Source organism: Chaetomium strumarium (genome assembly GCF_033439665.1).
Source record: "Chaetomium strumarium strain CBS 333.67 chromosome Unknown B0T15scaffold_3, whole genome shotgun sequence".
NCBI lineage: Eukaryota > Fungi > Ascomycota > Sordariomycetes > Sordariales > Chaetomiaceae > Chaetomium > Chaetomium strumarium.
This window is the reverse complement of record NW_026944431.1, coordinates 831,488-852,901: the sequence shown is the minus strand read 5'-3', so window position 1 is coordinate 852,901 and position 21,414 is coordinate 831,488. Positions and strand designations below refer to the sequence as shown.

The window sequence follows — 21,414 nt, the reverse complement described above, 5'->3', positions numbered from 1 at the left end:
CCGTAGCTCGCTACCGTCACCGCTTTTCCGTCGTGGGGCTAACTCGCTCTAGAATCGCGGTCGCTTCTGTCAAAAAAGAAACCCATTCCCACGGAGACGGAGATTTCTCGCGAATCTATTGCTATTTCTCTTTGTTGAAGTCAACAAAATGGGCGGCATCAGCAGAGACGGTACGTCTTTCGCCGCCTCCCTTGCTCTTCCCACGAGATCCTGAGCTGCTGACACCATCACAACAGGCGGCAAGGCCAAGCCCCTCAAGGTGCGCACGACCGGCTGACCGGGCAACACACCTTTCCGACATGCCAGAATCAGACCCGTGGGACTAACGCGGTAACTGGAGATAGGCACCAAAGAAGGGCCCCAAGGAGCTCGATGAGGAGGACAAGGCCTTTCTCGAGAAGAAGCGTGCCTGTAAGGGATAGCCCAGCGGCACCACCGGGATTCCCTTTTTATGCCAATGGAACCTGACATGAGGATCCTTATAAATAAACAGACGAGAAGGAGAAGAAGGAACTCGCTGCCAAGGCCGGCGGCAAGAAGGGCCCTTTGGTGGGTTGTCCCCCACCCCACAGTTTGCCGCTGTATAGACATTTCGACGTTGTAGACTAACGCGCTCTTTCCCCCCAGAACACTGGCGCTCAGGTATGACTTCCACGCCACCAGACGACCGCCCGGTTCTTTATTTAAGTGTTCTAACGCACAACGAAGGGCATCAAGAAGTCGGGCAAGAAATAGGCCCTGCACCGGGGAGCGAGGGCGTTTCATTGGGGTTTCTCCCGGCTCAGGGCACCACTTTCTTTGGCGATGCATAGGGGCAGCAGTCGGCGCGTGGAATGACGCTTTTTCTATGACTACACGGAGATTATGAGAATACGAACCGGTCATTTGCAATTCTTCTGACGGACGTCGTCGTCGCCCTCACTCATCGCAAATAGAGTGCGCATACGGACGACCCTCAACGACACTCATCCGACTCGGGGAAGAACAGCGTGCTGCTGGATATGCTGGTGGATATTGCACACTCTGTGGTATTCCTGAGCAACCGCTGTGCAGTCGTTGGGGATGCAGTAGGTCTTCATGCGGGAGGTACACTTTTTGAGAGCAGCGCCTCGACTTAGCTAGCTAGGTATGTATGTACGGCTGTGCGAAGAGTGTTGCTCATCTCCTCAGGAGGAGCTGGTCGCCGCGGGTCAGCGGGCTCACCATCTCGGATCCTTTATTCGGAATCATACATGCACACTCACTCCGTACCAGTGTCCCATGATCAACGCCGCAACCGTGAGACCAGCCGCGTACATACAGGCGGATCCATGCATGTCAACGGCTCAGCCCAGAGGAAAGGCATGGCTGGACGACGACGGAGGTCAGGGAAACGCAGTAAATAAGCGACCCCCTTCCCACGGCGCTGCGCCGCCTCCGCTTGTTCCTTTATTGCCCATTTGCCGTTTCCCACCTCCTCTCGGCCTTGAAACATGGCCAGCGCGTATATCAGATGACGTTACCCATCGAGTGGCCAACGTTCATCCGCTCGGGGCCTCGAACCGGCCAATGCTAGCCAGCCGCTTCAGCGCCGCAGAGCAATGCGCAAACAACGTAACACAACAAACAGCTCATGCCTCATCGCTCTCGGGGTATCAGAATCTGACAACGCCGTCTCCCGTTAAGTCTGACTCCAACGAGACACAACTGGAAGTGGTGTGGCATAGGCGCCACCCCCCGAGAGACTGGATGATCAGGTGCTATATGTGCATGACGGGGGAACACAAGAGACAGAAGGCTTGTCAAGACCACAACCCGCCGCCCAGGCAGATCGCACGAAGGAAGCCGTATGTGGCTAGCCGCCGCATTCTCACCAGGCCCTCTCCCGGCGCGGCTCCCGAGCGACCTGACTGTCCGACACAATGCGTCCAGTGGCCCAGAAATGTTCCAGCCACCGGACAGCCGCGTCGGAACATGGCATGGTATCGTTGGACAACGATGCGCCCCGTAAAATGCAAGGCTATACCTAGGTTGGTGAACGAAAACACCTGCGCCTGCCGCCGCAACCCGGTCGGTCCTGGGCGTTCAAACTGCCTGTCCTGTACTTCGGCCTGACCCATCTGCAACCGCATCCGTGGCGCCACGCGCCTGTTTGTGTGCAGGAGTCATACTTGGGGTGCCGGGGAAATAAATAATAAGCGAGCGCTGTTGAGGACGGGTGGCCCAGATCCCGCGGTTGGCGGCGCAGCGACGGGTCAAGGACAAGGCAGGGGCAAGGCGGCCGCGGCGGTCGGCCTGTCGGGCGGTCCAACCTGTCGGCGCCTCACGGTGAGCACAGTGTCTAGTGTCCTTGGGTAACTTTGAAATGTCAACGGCCATTTACGGGATGCAAACGCCCTCTGCTTCCTTGCGAGAGACGGGTATTAACCATAGTGTGGGTGCGGTTTGACGCAAGTTCAACACCGTTTTTTTCCACCGGACAAGATCGAAAGTTGTCTGTTTGGGCAGACGAAGGCAGACTTTGGAGGCCCGGAGCCATGTGACGTGTTTAGGAGATGATTGAGTCGGAGCAAGACTAGGGGTTGCTCTGCACTCGTTGTCGTTGCGGCGTCTGTCGTTGTTCAAGCCCCTGAGTTGCAATGTCAACAAACAATCGACATGTACTTGCCGCCGTCGCTGGCCAGTCACACAGTGACCTTCTCGAGTTGCATACAGCGGGATAATAAATAGCCCAGTTCAAACTGATGAAGGGCCTGTGCCAGGAGTGAGCACGCTTCTACACAACCCTCCACGAGTAATGAATGTATGCATACACGTGTAGACTCCCCCCACCAAATGATGTCAATGATCGATCGAGGCTTGTTGACAACTCAGATCTAGAAACGAAACGAACAGTACAAATCGATGACGAGATGCGAGCCCACCCCCTCAAGCCGAGGCTGCCACATGTGATTACCATCTTCCATTGCTCATGTTTAAACTCGAGGAGATTAATTTAGTAATGACCACGGACGGGAGTCATTGCCTCTCGCTATGTGCTTGTATGTACATGTACGTACAAATGGTTACATGGTACGCCCTTTTCCCTGGCAAAGCTCATCATGGCCAGATACTTCAGATAGGCGTCGGGGTTCACACGATTAATCGTGTTGATATGATATGATTTTGCTATTTCATGATATGTAGGAAAGCAAAGAGTTTGGTTGTCACCGAATTGACGAGTTGACGCCTCGGTTACCAGTTAGTTGGTTGGAGCCGAAAGTTGGGGAAAGTCTACTAAAGCAGACCTCTCTAGGTTGATATGTCGGCAGAGACCGGCAGTAGCATGACAGGAACCTGGAATGTTAAGAAAAGCAGTCGCAACTTTTGTCACTCCCTAACGCTAATAAGTGCTTGAGAGCGGACTACGGCATTGTAGCGATAATGAGTCTAGGAGTATCGTTTCTCGCGTTGTTGACTGTAACAACACATCCCAATGGTTCTTCATCTTACTAACGCACAATTGCTCACCTTGTAGAACCGGGTTCGTGACGTCGCGTGTATGCTTTACAGGGCTGGCCGTAAGCTCAAGGGGTTAGATGTAAGGACCTAGGTAGGTAGTGTAAAGCTCCAAACAAACGAGTGATACACATCCAGCGCAACATCGACTGGCAGTGGTCGTCGTCGACGCAGGGCAACTTACACGTAAGTTACCGGTACTGGCAGCTTTACCAAAGGGTTTGTTTCTGGCGGAATTACAAGCTTGGCGTGTATGATGTATTGTACCTTACATACCAGTCTTGGCCTGAGGGATCAGACCTACGAGCACGTGACAACAGGATACCTGTTAAGATTGGCTGTTGGCCAACCAGGAGACGCAATCAACTTCCTGGGACGTTCGATTGTCCCAGCCTCATGAGTCAAGTCAAAGGCTCCGAGGCTCTTTGCCTCCAGCAGCCCGTCACAATTCTGTAATCTCAAGCACTCCGTCTGCGCCTCAGTTCGGGATGGGTACCTATCGGCAGCTTTGCCTCTTCTGGCCCTAGCGGATCCCAAGGGATCACGGAGAGTAACATTGATTCCCTGCAACGGGATGTGTGCGTGCTCGGATATTTCGATAGACGCCCCTCGCACGCCTCGCTCTCGCTCACCTCGGTCACTCGGTGGGCGTCATTGCTTATACCGTACTCCGTACCTGCACAGCACCCAAGCAGGCCACGGCAGGCAGCTGGAGTGCTGGCCGACCTACCGCACGTACAGTACCTTACTTTATCCATAGTGCTAGTGTGCCTGTTGCGTCGATACACGGCATGAAGATTTATTTGTCCCACACACTCACTCAAGTACATACCTAATACCATAGGAGCAGTACGGAGCACGGATACACAGTATTCTCCGTACACCGGGTAGGGTGCGAACACCAACAAAATCGGATATCCACGTGTAGGACCTCACGCCCGCCTAGCCACCGATATGCAGTTTCCCACTCGGGCCACTGGCAGCGGGCTGCTGATCCGCAGAATCCAAACGGCTCATGATGCAGTCTTGAAGCACCTCTCAGACCCAAGGTGTGGGAGCCAATCAATGCAGTCTCGGACAACCCTGGCGGACCAGGCGATGTGACTTCATCCTTACGAATCTCGACCGTGAAAGAAGCAACTCCGCCCTTCCCGCGCCACAAGCGGGATCAAAAGTACGACCAGAAGCCGGGCTGGTGTCACGGGTACGCGTACGTCTCAAGGTCTTCGCCTCCGTCATCAGTCTGGTGATAAGCACTTATTTTTTTTTCTTGCCATCAGCTGTCCCCAGCCGTCCTGTGGGTAAGGAAGGCATGTCCCGGAGGTGGCGACATGCTTGTTCAACTCCCGACGCAAGCTCTCTCGCCTTCGTAGGTAAGCTATTCCGTCGTGTCCTGCCGAGACTGGGCCCGCGAAGGGCATGGGCATGGGGCGCCGAGCGGTGGCCAGCCCAGAGTGAACAGCCCAAGGTGGGCGTCTCGCTGTCTGTGTCAGCCACTGACAATCCTCGTAATCCCTACGTTATCCTCCGTTGCGGCCCAGCAACCAGGCGGGCGCCCGGCGACTCAGTCACATCAGGGACAACAATAGTAACTACGTACACAGTGGACGATATACGGTGTGTCATGGAAGCGGGATTGCGAAGGGGTGGGTCGGATAGCAGAAGTGTTTTGGCTCGTGCCACCCAGGGCTACCACTCACATAAGTCCCTCACCTGACAGGGGGTCCGGCTCGGCGCAATCAACAAGCGTCAACGACGGCTGGGCCAGTTTGTGCATTGGCGCTCCATGCCAATCAATCACCATGGCGGACACCAGCCCACAACAAATCGATGAGGGGGCAGGGGTGTGCGCAACAGGGGTATCGCAACAGGGGTAGGCAAAAGGAGTCCAAACAAGCCGGGGCAAAAGGCCGGGGGATGACCAGTCAAGGAGGACGAGACATTTCAGCGAGCTTGCAGTTCATGCCTCACTTTCCCGCTGCCGACCGCCGCCCGTCATTTCTCGCCCTCATTCAAAACACCTTCTTCTTCCCCCCCGTTTCGATCCGTTCTTCGTCTCTGGTTCTTCCTGAGCCAGTGTCGTGGGAGTCCGTTCCTCCTCCTCCTTCTCAATCGCACCCTTTCTTCTCTTACCGCTCCGCTCCCGGGCTACTTTGCCGACGCTCGACCGCCTCTCCCTCCCATTGACGCCCAACCGCTGGTTTCCCTGTCCGCAGCGTCCCGGCGTGACTCGTTCATTCGAGGTCACCTTTGTTGCGAACCCGGCCTCGCCCCCCCCCCCCCCCACAAAAAAAGCCTAGGAAAAGTTCCGGAGCTATCCCGCAGGGACAAAGGAAGAGCTCGTTGCCGCCCTGATTCTACGTTTTGGTTCTGGAGAATTGCCAATCCCGCCGCTGGATCTTTTTGCCACTGGATTGCGTTTCCTCTGCTTTCGTGCTGTTTCCTTTTCTTTCTATTTCCGCCCTCTGGACCTGGGTCCGACTTCATCTCAACAATACCAATTTCCAGAGGCTCCCAGGAACAAGATCATGCAGCATGTTTCAGCGTTCGGATACCCTACTCCGCCAGCGTCGCCAGCGTTCGGCCAGCCCTGCGCCATCCCCAGCCAGCACATCACCGTCCAGCAGCGCTGCCTCCCCCGGTACGCTCCGGTGGCCCCGGAGGAGAGACTAGGGAGGTTCCTCACCAACTCGTTGCAGCTGCGGGACATTGTGGGCACCGGCGCCTACGGGGTGGTGTACTCTGCCGTCGACATCGAGACGAATGCCCGGTATGCTGTGAAGTGCCTGAGCAAGTTCAACGCCGACGGGACGCCGCTGGACCGCCGCCAAGTCGCTTTCCAGTCCAGGGAGATCAGGCTGCACTACCTCGCATCCACCCACGCCAATGTGGTGTCCATCCTCAAGATCATCGACTACCTGGACTGCATCTACGTTGTGCTGGAGTACTGCCCTGAGGGTGACTTGTTCTACAACATCACTGAGCGCAGGCAGTATGTTGGTAAGGATGAGCTGGCCAAGAAGGTTTTCCTCCAGCTTCTGGATGCCGTGGAGCACTGCCACAGCCTGGGTATCTACCACAGGGACTTGAAGCCGGAAAACATTCTCGTCTCCGACCAGGGAGAGACTGTCAAGCTGGCAGACTTTGGCCTTGCTACCTCGGACGAGCGATCCGAGGATTATGGCTGCGGGTCGACCTTCTACATGTCTCCAGGTGGGTCTTCCATCATCATCTTCTTCTTAACTTTTCTCTTTCGAGTCAAGTCTTTTCCAAACCTATTCCGGACCAAGGCGCACGCGGAAAGGAAAGACACTCGTCCACTCTTTACTTTCTCGCTCTGTTCCCCCAACAATATTTCCCCCCTTTTGCCCAAACTGACTTGTTGTCTTTCCCTTCTCTATCTAGAATGCCTGGACCAATCTGCAAGGAGACCGTTTTATTACTGCGCACCCAATGATGTATGGAGCCTTGGGGTCATCCTGGTGAACCTCACCTGTGGACGCAACCCGTGGAAGCAGGCATCCTATGAGGACTCCACCTACCGGGCGTACGCAACAAGCCAGGACTTTCTGAAGACCATCCTCCCAGTGTCGGATGAACTGAACGACATCCTGGGAAGGATATTCAACCGGAACCCGGACGAGAGGATCAGGCTTCCCGAGCTGCGCGCTCGGATTTTGGCCTGCTCCCGGTTTACCGAGCAGCCGACGGCAGCGCCGCTGCCGAAGCTGTCTGTCTCGCCGGACCAACCAACGGATTACGTTTGCGAGGAATCGCTCATCATGGATAGCGAGTATTACGACCAGAACGACGACGACCACGTGCCGCTCTCCCCGACTTCTTCGGACGGGGAGTCGGCGTACTCGTCCGACGAAGGATCCCTCACCTCGGACAGCGGCAGCAGCGACGGGGACTTTGATGAAGACGACTACCTGGAGGAGATGCCGGAGGCCAAGACCCCCCCACCACAGGCGCAAGCGCCCTTCGGAGATCCGGCAATCTATGAGCCAGAGGACTCAGGATTGGTATCACCATATCATCAGCAACCGCAGGAGTGCCTCCCCTCTTATCCTCTGGCTGCTGCTCCGGAGCACATGCACCCGCCCGTGCCCCTTCCGGTCCAGCCGGCATGTGCGCCGAAAGTCCAGCTTCCGCTTCACATGTATGTCTGGGATATCCTGAGGTACGGGCAGCCGACGCCTCCGGTGCCACAGCTTCACCACCCCATTCCGTTTCATCAACAGGTTCCTCTGTTTGCCCATATGCAGGGCTGCTACTAGCAGCTTCATTTCTTACGTTTCACGTACGACATGCCGCCCCTCTAGCGGCTGTCGTACTCACGCAGGGCGCCGTGTTGCTGCTACTGTCGCTTCCGGAGCTGGATATCTGAGCCCTGCTCAACCGAAGAGGGAATCCATCTTTGTCTGCTGGATGGATACGCAACGCCGTCGCCGTCCTTTATAGGACACCCCTCCTCCCCCCTTACTTGGACAACCATGAACTCCGTCGCGTTCCTAGGACACGACAAACAACGTTATTAAACACCGGCACTCGGTGCTTGAAGGGAATATCACCATACACTATATGGATTTTAATGGATCCGAGAATCTCCATTCTCTCTCATATCCTAGGACATCCGACGGGGAAAGGCTGAGATACCCCGCCGGAGGTCTTTGGATACTGGGAGTCTTGATTTATCTGTCTATACGTTTGAAAAGAAAACATAATCTGTATCTTTTTTACTCCGTTTCTGTTCATTTGTCATTTCGACTCTTGGCGCTTGGAAAGGGGGTCACTACTGGAAGCATGGGCCGGCGCAGAGGATGAGGAATACAAGGGCGGGGGGTTCATGTCATGTACGGGGGTGTTTGTGTTGTTTCAGTGTTGCTTTTCTTCACTCGGCTGCAATCGTCTTTTAATACCCCAAAATCATCCCGCTTTCTTATCTCTTCATAGAGAGGAATCAGGGTTTCATGGAAGCAAAGGCACGACACTCTTGTTGTTTTGCTTGGGTTTGATACCAGTCTGCCTTTGCTGCGCTTTTTGGTGCCTGTCTGGGGAAAGGCGTATGATGCAGTGATTTCACTACTACTCTCTGTCTGGGAAGGGGAAAATCCGGGAATGGGACATGAAGGACACGCTACTCTATTTTCCCCCTTTAGACATTCTACGGGGTTAATAGACCTTTTTGCGACGCCGTCGCAAACAAATGTTTGGGTTACTTCCTGGTTGGGGGATAACACAGCCAGGAAAATGGGGACAGGAAATGATCAAAGCAAAAAAACCACCCAGCTGCTCGAGCTAGCTAGCCAGCAATTGATTTGGGAAGGCAGCGAAGTCTGTTGACCTGAACCTGACGATCTCACGAAACCGGGCATAGCCAAGAGTGCCACTATTTCACATGTGCTTCATTCAACATGTTGATGATTCTCGCTTTCCGTGACTCTGCTGACCATCACATCAAAACAGCTTGTTTTGCTCTCCTTGTACTAAGCCTGCGCTACTAGGCGACTCAAGGCTGGCTTTCGTCCTCGCAGCAGAAGGAAGATTCGAAAGGAAGCCTGGAATCCTCAATGACACCCCGCAGCGCTCTCCCTTCGTGCCCAGATAACTCCCCAATGTCTCTGTTTGGTGTGATGGACGGAAGTGACGTGCAGATCCAAGGACCCCATGCCCCAATCCTACCAGCCTCCCGTTACCCACGCCGCGTCAATACATGCAATACATGGGTGAGTTGATCATTCCACCAAGTTCTGGTGTGTCTGGGATGTGGGAACTGATTGGTCGAGTATGGTAGCGCCACGTTGCCTTACGTTTGCTCCCATGCAGTCCTTCGCCCTACTTTCTTAGCGTTGTTTTGTTGGAGGGTTGCAGTTTGTTGATACATATTGGACACCTTTCACACAGTACGCAGCAGGTACACTCTGTATGTATGTATGTATCGACTGCACGATATCTTCCATTCCAAGTCCCGGAGCTTCACAGTACGCGGTAAGTATGTGGATGACCACAGAAAGTGATTTGCTGCCTGTGACATAGAGAGGGCTGGTAATGTATTGTTCCATTGTACATACATGTACAGTACCAACGGAAGGTCCGGCCTCCAGGCTAGTACACAGTAGAACTGGCCTGCCGGTGTCTCCGCATAGAAGGTTTCACTGCACCATTGCAACTGGGCCGTCAAGGCAGTCTCACCCGCCGGACACCATTCCAAAAGCTCCCGTCCAATTACCGCCAACGGATGCCGCTCCGCAGAAGCGAGGAGAAATGTGAGGCTTTCCATGCATCCATCTCCCACGCAGCGGGCTGTTTAATTGGCTTCGCCGTTGCAAGTGCGGCAGATGAGAAATGAGCGTGGCAAGCCGACGGGCGCTCACAGGCTTGGTTCATTGCAGCGGAACCGAACGACGAGTTGTTCCCCATGTCTTTCCTTTGCTGTGATAATTTCACCTTTGCCGAGAGAGGATACTGATATCTCGTTTATACTGACACTATTTAGTGGCCCCTGACTTGGAAGGAATTAAACGCCAGCGCTAAGGTGCAGGTGAATCCCAAGTTTTATTACATCCACGGTGGTCTTTTTTTGATGTGGCTCTTGAAGTGCCAGGCTGGCTCCCCTGATGATGAACTTCACAAGTTGATATTCGTGATCACTCCATGGGAGGCACGAAGTACTGGGTGTAACAACGGGGCGCCAACCCCTCTTTTTCTCTCCGCTGCGGTGCCCTCAGCCTAACCGTCTGCTTGCATGAAGATGCATGGCAACCATGAACCGGCGTGCTTCTCAGCTGCCACCGTTCAGGTAAGGGAAAACCAGATGGCGTGAATCCCCAAGGAGGTATGGCTTTCCTGGAAGCGTGACGGGAAGCCAAACCGTGCATTCATCTGCCTATCGGCGCAGCTATATTTCACTTCACTGTTAATAATTGCTGCACGTTACCACGGTATTCATAAGCCACTCTGTTACACAGTTCTTAGTTAAATCTGTACTGTCCTCACCACGAATGACTCGCGACGAGCAAGGCCGCGTCTTCTATAGGTAATCCCTTCCTGACAGGAAGAGTCACCTACCGGTAGTTACCTACAAGTCCCCAGGCGTCTGTCTTGGAAAGCCGGAGATGTGGGGCTCCAGTCCGACGAGGAATCCCGGTATGATCGACATCCTATAGTTAGCGCGATCGGCCGTCCAAGGTGTGAAGTCTTATGTCCACAGCCCACTGCCAACCTCGCCCAGCAGACTGGGCCGGGTCAATAGCGGGTGTCATGGTTCCTTACCTTCGGTGGCGTCCAGGGTGTGACGTGATCGTGATGGCATCAAAAGTTCGCCCCCACCCTTCTTCCATCGCGCGGCGCCCGTGACGGGCTCGACAGGGCTATGACGAGAGCTACTGACTCGAGGGATGGCATACCTCGTTTCTGCCAATGACGCTGCTGAGGCCGGAAATCCACTGCAGTACAGAAGACCAGGCAGGACGTCCCGCAGATCACGAATTGAGCGCCGATTCAACAGCACCCGACAGCAACGATATCCCAGCTTGAGCCTACTTAAGTTTCTTGCTAGTGCCAGTTAGCGCCTGTGCTGTCGCCCAACGGATTGAGGCAGCAAGCTCTTTACGCCGCATGCCTTTCAAAGATTGGTGAAAAGTTCACTGGTCTTCACCACTCCCGATGCCTCGAGGCCGTGGCGCCCTGGATCTGTACTGTGCGCGGCAATGTTGATCATTGATGATGCCCATGAGCCTGCATACTCGTTAGTACGTATCGTCTCTTATGTGTTTATTAATAAAGTGTAAGGTCCGGTCAACGATGTCTCATGCCAGCCAAAAGTGCGACCGTCGAGGCTGAAGTCAGATCAGTCTCTAGGTACTTTCACCGTGTTGCCCAGTAATGATAGATTTTCACCTAGGGTTCGGGCAATCAACTGGCCGGACCGTAAGTCATCGGTAACCTAACAGCATAAGAACACAGCTAACGCTACACTGGGTACTTTGTTACCGACGTCCAGTTACTCTCAGAGCCGGCTTCTTTACTATTATAGTGTGCACTGTGTATTAGGCCGCATGGTAGGCCCGCCGCTGAGCACTCCCGTGCTTCCAGATCTTCGATTGGATCTAGGTAGCCTGAGAGTTGTTTGGGCAACCTCCCGATGTGGCGGTGAGGGATAACCGCAGCGCAACTTGCATGAGCACAACGTCTCCTGGTTGGGCCGGCAAAACGACGGCATAACTAGTTCGCGTTTTGGACCTGACAATGTCTGAATCAGAATCGTTGGCGATGCAAGACGTCGACGACTTGGACAACTTGCGACGCATGCTGTGTTGTCCAGTGTCTCGATCGGTCGGAGAACTCAATCCGGTCTGCTGCATGGCTACGTCAGCAATATGGAGCTCTGTGCTGGTAGGTCTGGGAGTACGTAATGTCTCGAAACGATATAGCCTAGAACCCAGGTCGTCCCCGCATTTTGAGAACTGTGAATGCGGCTCTTTGAGACTTCTCAATCTGCGGCATTCGTCTGATAATAGGTGCGAATCATTTTATTCGGTCTGTCCTCCGTCAAGCGCAACTCGTTATGCTGGGCGGTCAGTGCCCAAAGCGGACCTGCAGGAACTGTGGGCCTCTCCGGGATCCGAAGCGTGACAACGAGCCGTGTGGATCGCCGGATGCCCCCGCCCGGCGCCGATGAGTCGGGGCTCAAAGTTACAGCGTCGGATTCTTGAACATCGAGAGCAGCCCATGAATTCCAAGGTAGGCTAAGGAACTGAGCAGTCACTGAGCTTCCGGCGATGAGAGGTATATTGTCTACCGGGCCGGCTGGTGATAGTCCATGGAATTCCCTGTTCTAAGCTTTTATGTGCTCTGGAAGTGGTGTGTTTACATTGGGAGTCTGCTAGGTTCGAAAGTTGGCCCGGGATGTTTTCTCCACGTGTATCCGTATTGCTGGGACCCACAACAGTATTGCCAAGCTGTACTATTACGGATTACACTTCAGCGAGAGAATTACCGTTTTGAACCTTGAATTACCGTTATGAAAGATGAATTACCGTCAGCATACACAGTTACTGTTTGGAGAGCACGATTACTTTTTGGAAGGCACAACTGCCGTATTGGACAGCGAGGGTTGACTTATGGCAGGAACTTGGAGCTGGCTTCATTCGAGAAACACCATAGCTCTTGCCACTTCTATCTTAATGTGTGAATCCTATCCGCCTAATTCTACCCACAGAGTGGTCGGTCACCTTACGACCTCGCTGCATTCTTACCTGCTAACACAACCCTGAGATCATGATCGGAGTGCTGCGTCAGTATGGGAAGGGGATTTCTAGCATCCATATGCTAGGAGCGCTGTTCTGCTCCCGGGGATAGACCACCGTGAGAAGGACTCGGCGAAGGAAGAACAAGATTGATGGCAGCGCCTGTCCTTTGAGCTTTTCACTAGGTAGGTACTGAAGCATATCGATCAGGCGAGAGCCACAATAAGCACAGATAGATAGTAAGGTTGGAGCGCAATCCATCATCGTATGGAGGATGCCAGACACAAGTCAATCAAGCCTTCTGTAGAACTCGGAAGAGAGTCGACGCGAGAGCGCGTGACGGAGTCGAGGTAGTATAGGTACAGCGGGAGCAGATCAAGGAAATAATAAAAAATAAAGAAGGATGAGGAAATATAGTTAGGCTAAACGTAGATCCATCCAGGAGAGAAGGAAATATGGGTTTCTCCTTCTCCCTCGGCAAGAAACACCGTAATCGCCCCCTTGCCCCTCTTGTCCCCTTTCCGAGTTCAAACTCACTGCCCATTCACAAAATCATCTTTCAAGTCGACGGCGTGAGCACCACACTCCCTTGCCCCAACACCGGCGGCCAACCCGGCGCCGCCACACCGAGGCTGGCCTGCAGGAGGGTCACCAGGTTCACCATGATCAACCACACCGGCACAGGCACGTTGGCACTACTACTACTCCCATACGAGCCGTACGCGTGCTCGAGCACCGTGAGGGCAGCCAACAACGCCGCCGCATCCGAATCCGAGTCCGAATCGTCGGCTTCCTGCTTCCTCTTCCTGTCGGACGGCTTGAGCGGCGAGCCGGGCTTGTACGGGTCCGGGACCATGGGCCCGCCGGGGATGGTGGGATCGGGCACGATGGGCCCGCCGGGGATCGGGGTTCCCGGCGTGATGACGGTCCAGCCGGGCACCGACTCGCCGCACAGCTGGAGCGCCGTGACCAGGACCTGCTCGACGAGGAAGATGTTGGTCGGCGTGGCGACGGGCTCGCCGTAGGCGGTCAGCAGCGCGGCGAGGGCGGCGCGCAGGCCCATCACGTCGGCGAGCTGGCAGGTGCTGGTGCTGGCGCTGCTGGTCTGGCGCTTGTTGTTGGCGTGGTCTGCTGTCCGGGCGGAAACCGACGCGGGGGCAGCGGCGCCGTAGATCTCGAGCAGGCCGGCGATCTGCTGCATGGCGAGCCAGTTCGTGAAGGAGGGCCGGCTGGGCGCGGCCTCGGCGGCGGCGTGTACGAGGGCCGAGTAGGCGGCTTGCAGGCCGCTAACGTCGAGCTGGGCAGTCGGAGTGGCCACGTCGCGCTTGTCCGAGGGCTTGATGATGGTCCAGGTGCCGTCGGGCGACTTCACGATGGTGATGCCGCAGCCCTTGAGGAAGGCGGCCAGCTGCTGCATGATGATGCGCTCCTCGAGCGTCGGCTTGTCTTTGTGCATGAGCGCCTCGAGGGCGAGCTCGGCGCCCTCGAGGTTCGGGCACTCGGACGCGTAGGCGCCGACCGTGTTGGGATCGAACTCGGCGGCCCGCTTGCCCGGCGTAAACGTGGATCCGGTTCCCGGCGGCGCCGAGATGTTGGTGATACCGGCGAGATACAACAGGGCGGCCTTGATGGCTTTGATATCGTCAAGGTCCTCCTGGGACTTGCTCTTCTTGTTCTGTAACCTCTCGAGGTCGAGCTCGAGCTTCGCAATCACCTTCTTCGGGTTGGAAGCCGCATCGGGCGGCAAGACGAACGAGCGCTTGCCAGGGGTGAAGCTGCTGCCAGTTCCCGGAGGGGCCGAGATGTCGGTTATGCCTGCAAGGTACCTCAACGCAGCCTTGATCGCCTCGATATCCTCCAGGTCCTCCTTGGTCTTGTCTCTCTTGTTCTGCAGCCGGATGAGGTCCTGCTCCAGCTGGATGATCACCTTCTTGGGGTTCGAAGCGGCATCGGGGGGCAGGGTGAACGAGCGCCTGTGCTTGGGGGGCAGAGTGGGTGGCTCAAGACCTCCGGTGATGGGCGGCAGCAAGCAAGGCGGCTGCTCGTTGAGAGGGATATCTACCGCGCAGGTAGGGAGTTCTCCTTGGCCCGGGGTGAATCCGCCTGACGGGTCCCCGATGACGAACTGCCGCTTCTTGTTGGCCGCTCGCTTCTTGTCGGACGGCTCGAGGCCGCCGGTGATGGGTGGCAGAAGGCAGGGCGGCTGCTCGTTCAGCGGAGTCCCATCAGTCAGGCAGACGGGGAGGTCGCCTTGGCCGGGGATGAAGACGCCGGTCCCGTCTCCGATCGAGAACTGCCGTTCCTCAACCGGCTTGTTGCCGGCCGGCAGCGCCTGGACGGCTCCGAGGCCGAGAAGGGACAGAGCAAGGGCCGGTCCGACCATGTCTGCGGCGGGGGATGCGTCTGCTCAGTGGGTGGGTTCGTTCGTTCCGGCAGGGTCCGTGGCCGAGCAAGGGCAGTTCGTTCACGAGGATGCTGGAGGACGTTGCGTATTGATATAGACCCCCTCCACGACCACCTCCTCCTCCCATGTAGTCCGATCGATCCCTTTCGATGTCAACGCCATAACCCCTGGCCGACATATTTTTAGAAGCCAGCATTTGACGGCGCACGTTCGCCCGGCTCCCGGGTCAACGCGAGTCTTGACGATATGGCCCGCATCACGGACTTGTTTCTTTTGCTGGTGACAATCTCTGAGCAATATCGAATAGATGAAAGTGCGAGGGCAAGACCCAGACTTAAGATACTGGTCGGCATATTTACCCGGGAACTTCGCTGTGCTTATTTGTCTCTCGGCCAGTCTCGGCCGTGCCCAGACCTGACCGTAAGTAGGCGAGCCAAATGTGAGGTTGCACTCCCACTAATTGTGCCTATATATGCACTCCTCTCCAACCAGTTTTGGTCCTCGGCGGTCGAAGGCCGCGATAACCCGAGCTCGCTCGAACTGAAGATACGGGGTGCAGAAAGTGCCTGCTATTTTTGGATTGACATGGTGTTTGCGTGTGTGTCCCATGCTATGGTCGACCAGACATCGCTTGGTCCTGATCCATGGACGAAGAGTGAAAAGCAGAGTCAATATTGCGATGGCGGTTTAGAGCCAATGCAATCCGGCCCCATGTTCGGGAGCTTGATGCCGGGTGGTATCTTAGTAACTTCCGACGTGTCTAACATGGCAGCACTGATGATGGCCCGCCCAGAAAGCTTGATGCGGACGTGCCGAAGCGAGCACACTAGATAAGGTTAGGTAGGCAGCGGTATCACTGATCGTTTCCTTTCCCCGAGAACGCCCTTACCCCTCTTGATGACGGTTGCTGCGAGCCATCGTACGATGGGTTACCCAAAATTCACGCCATCACGGCCGGGTTCTCAGCAGCACGACACGTATCGTAGAGCGGGATGAAGCAAATGATGCAATGCGTTGCGGAGTCGTACGGTTCCGAAAGAGTCTCCAGGCATAGAAATAAAGTTGGCCAAGCCGCTTACTGATCCGGGTTCCTGGAGAGGGCCAGGATCCGGGGATAACCAGCCGTGAGAACACCTGACCCGGTCCCTGAGCGAGGAATGACTTGCCGAGGACGAGGACGGTTGGGCCCCGTCCGTTGCGGGCCCATGTCTCTTTTTGGCACCTGCAGGCAATCTACCATCGGCTCGATGCAGAGTACCAGGTCGGTTCCTGTGTAGCTCCCAGTCCCCTTTCCGCCTTTGCTGAAGGATATTTCTGCACTCGAGCACCTGTCAGGTATGGTATGCACTCTGTCTCCAGAGCGCAGTGATGAGACTTCATATCAGTCCCTGCTGCTCGGACCCTGAACAGCTGACAATCCGCGGATGTTTGGCAACAGCCGCCCGCGCAGACAGTCTCAGGAAAAGAAGCATTTGAGCTACAGTGTCCGCAAGGTCCGAAATGTTGCTTGAGTATGCTGGAGGTAGGTGCTTCTGAGGGAAAGAGCCACTTGGTGAGTGGCTATAGAACGGCCGGTTGGGAGAGCTGGAAACTATTCTCGCGACACATCCTTTCATCAGTCTGTTAGCCAAAGTTTTCATCAATCCACCACCTAGCCGCGTGGCTGGCCTACATCAAAGTTAGTTGGTTTTCGACCATCTATAAGACTGGCTCCCTTCAACGTACCTGAATTTCTGTGAGTTGTTGATGTCAAACTTGGGAGTTTGGATTGGCGTAGCGGAATTTCACGTATTGGCTAGCACACAACACAAGATCCTAGATCTGTTGATGTGAACGATAGAAGCACTAGAATTGACGGAGTTGAAGCCATTGCACGTTGATGATGACACCCCCAATGTTTGGGCATTATTAAGTGTCTGGAACCTCTGAATGTCTGTTGACGATGGCGGGAAATTCCCGAGTTCCTGAGCCCTCCTTGGAGATCTCCGGCCCGGGCCGTCAAGTTCTTCCCCACCAGCTAACGTCATCAGGGACTCGACGACGTTCACATGCTTGAACTTGCAGCTGCCGGGCCTCTTGCTGCCAGCTGGTTGACCCGTTGCAGCTGGTTGAAGCAGTTACGTACCTCGGCCAAGCAACGAGTGTGGAAACCTTGAACCTTCCCCATGGATTCTGGAATCCCAACAAAACTGGTCGAAACGGCGGGGCGGCGGCGATATACATAAGGGTCTTGACCGTGAGTTGGTGGCAGGAACGATCGATGCACGTATTCAACTACCACTGTCTCATTAGCTGTACAGAACCACAAAAGCGAAGCCCAGGTGCCGCTTGTAGCCTCGTTTATAACTTTACCCCTGAAAAGCTAAACCGGACGTGAGAATCAAGTTACAACGCCACGCTATATCTCGCCCGCGCCAAGTATGCCGAGCGCCACCGCGTCCGGGCCCAACCCGGGTCCGACGCCGTCCGGGCTCCGGTCACGGCATCAGGACGACCACCACCGCCACCAAGAAAAACAACAACAAGTGCAACTCAAGTCCCAGCAGTCTCGCCCCCGCCGCCCGTCCACAGCCTCAACCCTCCTCAGCACCGCCCAAGCCCTGGAAAACAAACTGGAGCACGCCCTGCTCGTGCTCTGGGACGACCTGCCGCACTGGCGCCGCGACAACCCGTCCATCCTCTCGGGCTACCGGGCCACGTCCAACTCGATCCGCGGGTCCCTCGCCAGCCTCTGGTACTTGCACAACGAGTCGGTCAACATCTGGACGCACCTGCTCGGCGCCGTCGCCTTCGCCGTGGGCGGGGTCTACCTGTACGCGCTCGTCGCGCCGCGGTACGAGTCGGCCAGCGCGGCCGACGTGCTGGCCTTTGGCTGTTTCTTCGGCGGCGCCTTCTGCTGTCTGGGCATGAGCGCCACCTTCCACACGCTGTGCAACCACAGCGAGAAGGTGGCCACGTGGGGGAACAAGCTGGACTACACGGGGATTGTGTTCCTGATCGTCGGCAGCTTCGTGCCCGCGCTGTGGTATGGCTTCTACTGCTGGGAGGTGTTGCTGACCGTTTATCTTGGGGCGGTGAGTCAACCTCCTCTCTCCCCTGGGATCGGAAGAGCGGGTCGAAAGGGGTGTCTTAAGCTTGTTTGAGCGGGGCTTTTGGCTGACTGCTGTTGTGTGACAGATTGCGCTCCTGGGTTCGGGATGCATAGTGGTGTCGTGGTTTGACCACTTCCGCACCCCTGCATGGAGGCCGTACAGGACCTTGATGTTCGTTGCGTTGGGCTTGTCCAGCGTCGTTCCCATCCTCCATGCCCTCACATTCACCGGATACCGGCAGCTGAATGAGAGGATGGCGCTCAACTGGGTGATCCTCCAGGGTGCGCTGTACATTTTCGGCGCCTTTTTGTATGCGGTAAGTGTCCAATCGAGGCGGCCCCTTCGCCTTCCTAGGTGACGGCGGTGATTGACTGTCTGCAGGTCCGATGGCCAGAACGCAAATACCCAGGCGCGTTCGATATCTGGGGCAGCTCGCATCAGATATTCCATGTCTTCGTCCTGCTTGCTGCAGCAACCCACTTCTATGGCATGACCAGAGCCTTTGATTTTCACCACAGCGTTCTCGGGGCACAGTGTTGAGTTGGCTGGTCATAGGATAGCGCCGGTTTATAGAGGGTATAGACAGCGAGACAGACGTCTGTATCGATTCTTGATTTTCGACCTGTTGCGGAGACCGAGCAAGGCGCCATATGGATGTTGCTCTGCTTTCGAGATTTCGTTCTACTCGACTCCAAGATCCACGACTTTGATCAGCCCCGAAGCCATGGCACATGCCGCCCAGGAGCTGCACTGCATGTTCGGGTTCCACTGTATCGTCGTCAAACGTGTCAGCGGCTCGTGGATGACCACTCGAGATGCAAGCTTCTCGTCAATCTCAGCCTCGCGGTCCTCGATCTCATCCTCATCGCCGGCTTTCTTCGATCCGCTACCCTTCTTCTTCACCGCTTTCTTCTTCTTCGCTGCCCGCTTCTTTCTGTCCATCTCTTTCCGCTTCTCAGTCCTGGGATCGTCATTCTCTTCAGGAAGGAAACCCTGCAGAATCCTGGCTGCGCCTCTTAAGGGACGGGATCCTGCCTCGTTGCCCTGGTCCCGGTTCTCTGCATCGACGGGCCTGTACTCGTGCTCAAAGACCTTGAGCTTACGCATCGGCTCGCCTTTCTGTTTGAAGAGTTTCTGCAGTGCGTTGCATGCAAATACCGATCCGTCTGCGCAGCCGGCCAGAATGAAGGGGTGCGTTGCGCCTGCTGAGACGCAAGTGATGGTGTTGGGGCCGGTAGTCATGCTCCTTGCCTGGCAAAAATACCGGTAGTGGAGGAAGGCGACGGTCGTGTTGGGTGTCGACGACGGGTACAGAGCCATGAAGCCCTGCATCGGCTCGTTCCAGCACAGCAGGTTCGGCTGGAAGTTGATGGCGGGAACCGGGAAGTAGGTCATTTCAGAGCTCGGCTGGGACAAGTCCGTAAGGGTCGCGCAGCCGCCAACCGGGATAGAGGCAATAAGGTTAGGGTACGAAGGGTATGCGGAGCAGATGTCGATAACGTAGGCGGTGTGCGCGCCGACTCGCTGCAATAGCTGGCGCGGGTAAATGGACCATAGCGTGATAGAGCCGTCCGAGTGACCGAGGACGATTCTGTTCGCACTCACCCAGCTCAGGCAGGTGACCTGAACATTGTAGTCGTCTGTCAGACCAAGAGTCACAATGGGCGAGTCGATCCATTCTGTGGCAAGTCAGTAAGGTACTTCCACCCGTGGACCGGTTAACATACCGTAAGAAGGAACGTCCGCATCGTCGACCATCTTCGCGGTGATGACGCGGGCTCTCGCGTCACCACACAGGACAGCCATCATCCCGTATAAGCCGGACGAGTCCATGGGAACCGGACAGAACTCAAGGCGTTTCGGCCTACCCCAATTGAAGCATTGAGAAAGGAGCAGCCGAGGAGGCCGCGTGGAAGGAGAATCCAACCGTCCGGGGCGCTTCTCAGGCACGAACTCCCAGAGCTGGATGCACCCTGTGGACTTGTCCGCGGCATCAGTGCCTGGGTGATCACGACCCGGCACAACCTGGTCCGAAAACGGACTCGACGCCACGGCGAGCACTTGAATATCTTGCCTGGACAATGGCGCCCAGGCCATGGCGAGTGGGACGCCTCCTACATCAAGCATCCAGCCACTTGGCGTCTTGTCACCTGCGTCCGGATCCTCAACGGGAAGACCGGACGGGGCCAGCAATAAACTGTCCCCTTGTCTGAGTCTAAACGTCTTCTGCCTGTCCCAGGGCCCGACGAGCGTAGCAATATCGCCCCCAGCCTCAGGGACTAACCGCAGGCCATCCTCGGGCGGAAGCGGATGGGTCTGCTGGAATTCCGGAGCATTGGCCTGGCATGTGCTATACCATAGAGCGGTCTGTTTCTTCTGATTACGCTCAAAGCCCGGGGGCAGCCATGGGCTGGGCACAACACCATGCTCGCTTTCCGGTGGCAGGCTCGGAGGCAGGACAGGGAAGTCTTCCCAGCGACTCTCAAGGTCCCAGATGATCTTGATGCGCTCGTATTCGGGGCCGTACATGGCGTCGCGGAGCGCGCTATAGCGAGCATACCGCCTCAGAGGTCCGGCATAGACGCGGGTGACGATGCGCGTCTCCAGGGGGTAATGGGGGATGTCATGGATGCCTTTGCGGCTCTGGATCATGCCGGTTCCGGCATTGCGGTGTTTCTTGAGCTGGCCGGGATTGTCATTTGCCACGTCAGGGCCTTCGCCGTCCGGTGCTGCTTCCTCATCGCTTGTCGGCTCGCCCTCATCCTCCTTGCCGTCTCCGTCATCTTCGGCATGGGGCGCATCCGACGGTGCTTCAAATTCATCATCATCCTTTGACTGGTCGTCGGGGACAACAATAGGTTCCTCCTCGTCCTCCTCATCAAAGATGACTGGCTCTTCCACATAGCGTTTTCTGACGCCCCTCGTGCTCCGGAGGCGCATTTTGGAATGTGGGTAGAGAAGCGGGTCTGTGCAGTGAGACTTTCTCCCCTTCAGCGATTTTCAGAGACGCAGCCACGCGGGTGAGCAATCCAAGTCACGGGGGTGAAGTACGAAAGGAGAAGTACGCAAGCAAGTACGATGGCAGGCCGAATCCTTAATCTCTTCTTTACCTCGTGGCTCGTGAATGGTGTAAGTTGTACGTTTTTTGACGAATGTCAGAAAGCGTATCGGAGGTGGTTGCTCGGGTGCA

The 21,414-nt window shown here is 55.9% G+C and overlaps 7 protein-coding genes across 7 annotated transcripts; 5 read left to right on the top strand and 2 right to left on the bottom strand.

Moving 5' to 3' along the window:
• Positions 1-148: 148 nt before the first annotated feature.
• B0T15DRAFT_492069 (translation machinery associated TMA7) lies at positions 149-735 on the top strand (the record flags this gene model as incomplete). The annotated part of the gene is made up of 6 exons (XM_062866834.1): positions 149-170; positions 237-259; positions 345-411; positions 494-549; positions 628-642; positions 709-735. The coding sequence occupies 6 exons, from the start codon at positions 149-151 to the stop codon at positions 733-735; spliced, it is 210 nt and encodes a 69-aa protein (XP_062722312.1).
• Positions 736-1,007: 272 nt separating this feature from the next.
• On the top strand, positions 1,008-2,379 carry B0T15DRAFT_143985 (uncharacterized protein). Its single transcript, XM_062861913.1, has one exon. It carries the CDS (start codon positions 1,129-1,131, stop codon positions 2,092-2,094), a length of 966 nt encoding a protein of 321 aa, XP_062722311.1. The 5' UTR covers positions 1,008-1,128; the 3' UTR covers positions 2,095-2,379.
• A 3,626-nt stretch (positions 2,380-6,005) lies between these two features.
• On the top strand, positions 6,006-7,757 carry B0T15DRAFT_395484 (kinase-like domain-containing protein; the record flags this gene model as incomplete). Its single annotated transcript, XM_062864784.1, has 1 exon — positions 6,006-7,757. The coding sequence occupies one exon, from the start codon at positions 6,006-6,008 to the stop codon at positions 7,755-7,757; it is 1,752 nt and encodes a 583-aa protein (XP_062722310.1).
• A 6,292-nt stretch (positions 7,758-14,049) lies between these two features.
• On the bottom strand, positions 14,050-15,111 carry B0T15DRAFT_365547 (uncharacterized protein; the record flags this gene model as incomplete). The annotated part of the gene is made up of 1 exon (XM_062864172.1): positions 14,050-15,111. A coding segment is annotated over one exon (1,062 nt), but the record flags the coding sequence as incomplete, so codon positions are not given.
• A 133-nt stretch (positions 15,112-15,244) lies between these two features.
• Positions 15,245-16,237, top strand: B0T15DRAFT_143641 (uncharacterized protein). Its single transcript, XM_062861911.1, has one exon. It carries the CDS (start codon positions 15,379-15,381, stop codon positions 15,964-15,966), a length of 588 nt encoding a protein of 195 aa, XP_062722308.1. The 5' UTR covers positions 15,245-15,378; the 3' UTR covers positions 15,967-16,237.
• A 1,315-nt stretch (positions 16,238-17,552) lies between these two features.
• Positions 17,553-18,764, top strand: B0T15DRAFT_483871 (hemolysin-III related-domain-containing protein; the record flags this gene model as incomplete). The annotated part of the gene is made up of 4 exons (XM_062866189.1): positions 17,553-17,586; positions 17,644-18,206; positions 18,310-18,540; positions 18,606-18,764. The coding sequence occupies 4 exons, from the start codon at positions 17,553-17,555 to the stop codon at positions 18,762-18,764; spliced, it is 987 nt and encodes a 328-aa protein (XP_062722307.1).
• Positions 18,765-18,905: 141 nt separating this feature from the next.
• B0T15DRAFT_492065 (uncharacterized protein) lies at positions 18,906-21,164 on the bottom strand (the record flags this gene model as incomplete). The annotated part of the gene is made up of 2 exons (XM_062866833.1): positions 18,906-19,903; positions 19,952-21,164. 2 exons carry the CDS (start codon positions 21,162-21,164, stop codon positions 18,906-18,908), a joined length of 2,211 nt encoding a protein of 736 aa, XP_062722306.1.
• Between the last annotated feature and the right edge of the window lie 250 nt (positions 21,165-21,414).

Coding starts and splice junctions, on each gene's coding strand:
- B0T15DRAFT_143641 (XM_062861911.1), top strand. CDS start 15,379: ATGGCCCGCATCACGGACTTGTTTCTTTTGCTGGTGACAATCTCTGAG.
- B0T15DRAFT_143985 (XM_062861913.1), top strand. CDS start 1,129: ATGTATGTACGGCTGTGCGAAGAGTGTTGCTCATCTCCTCAGGAGGAG.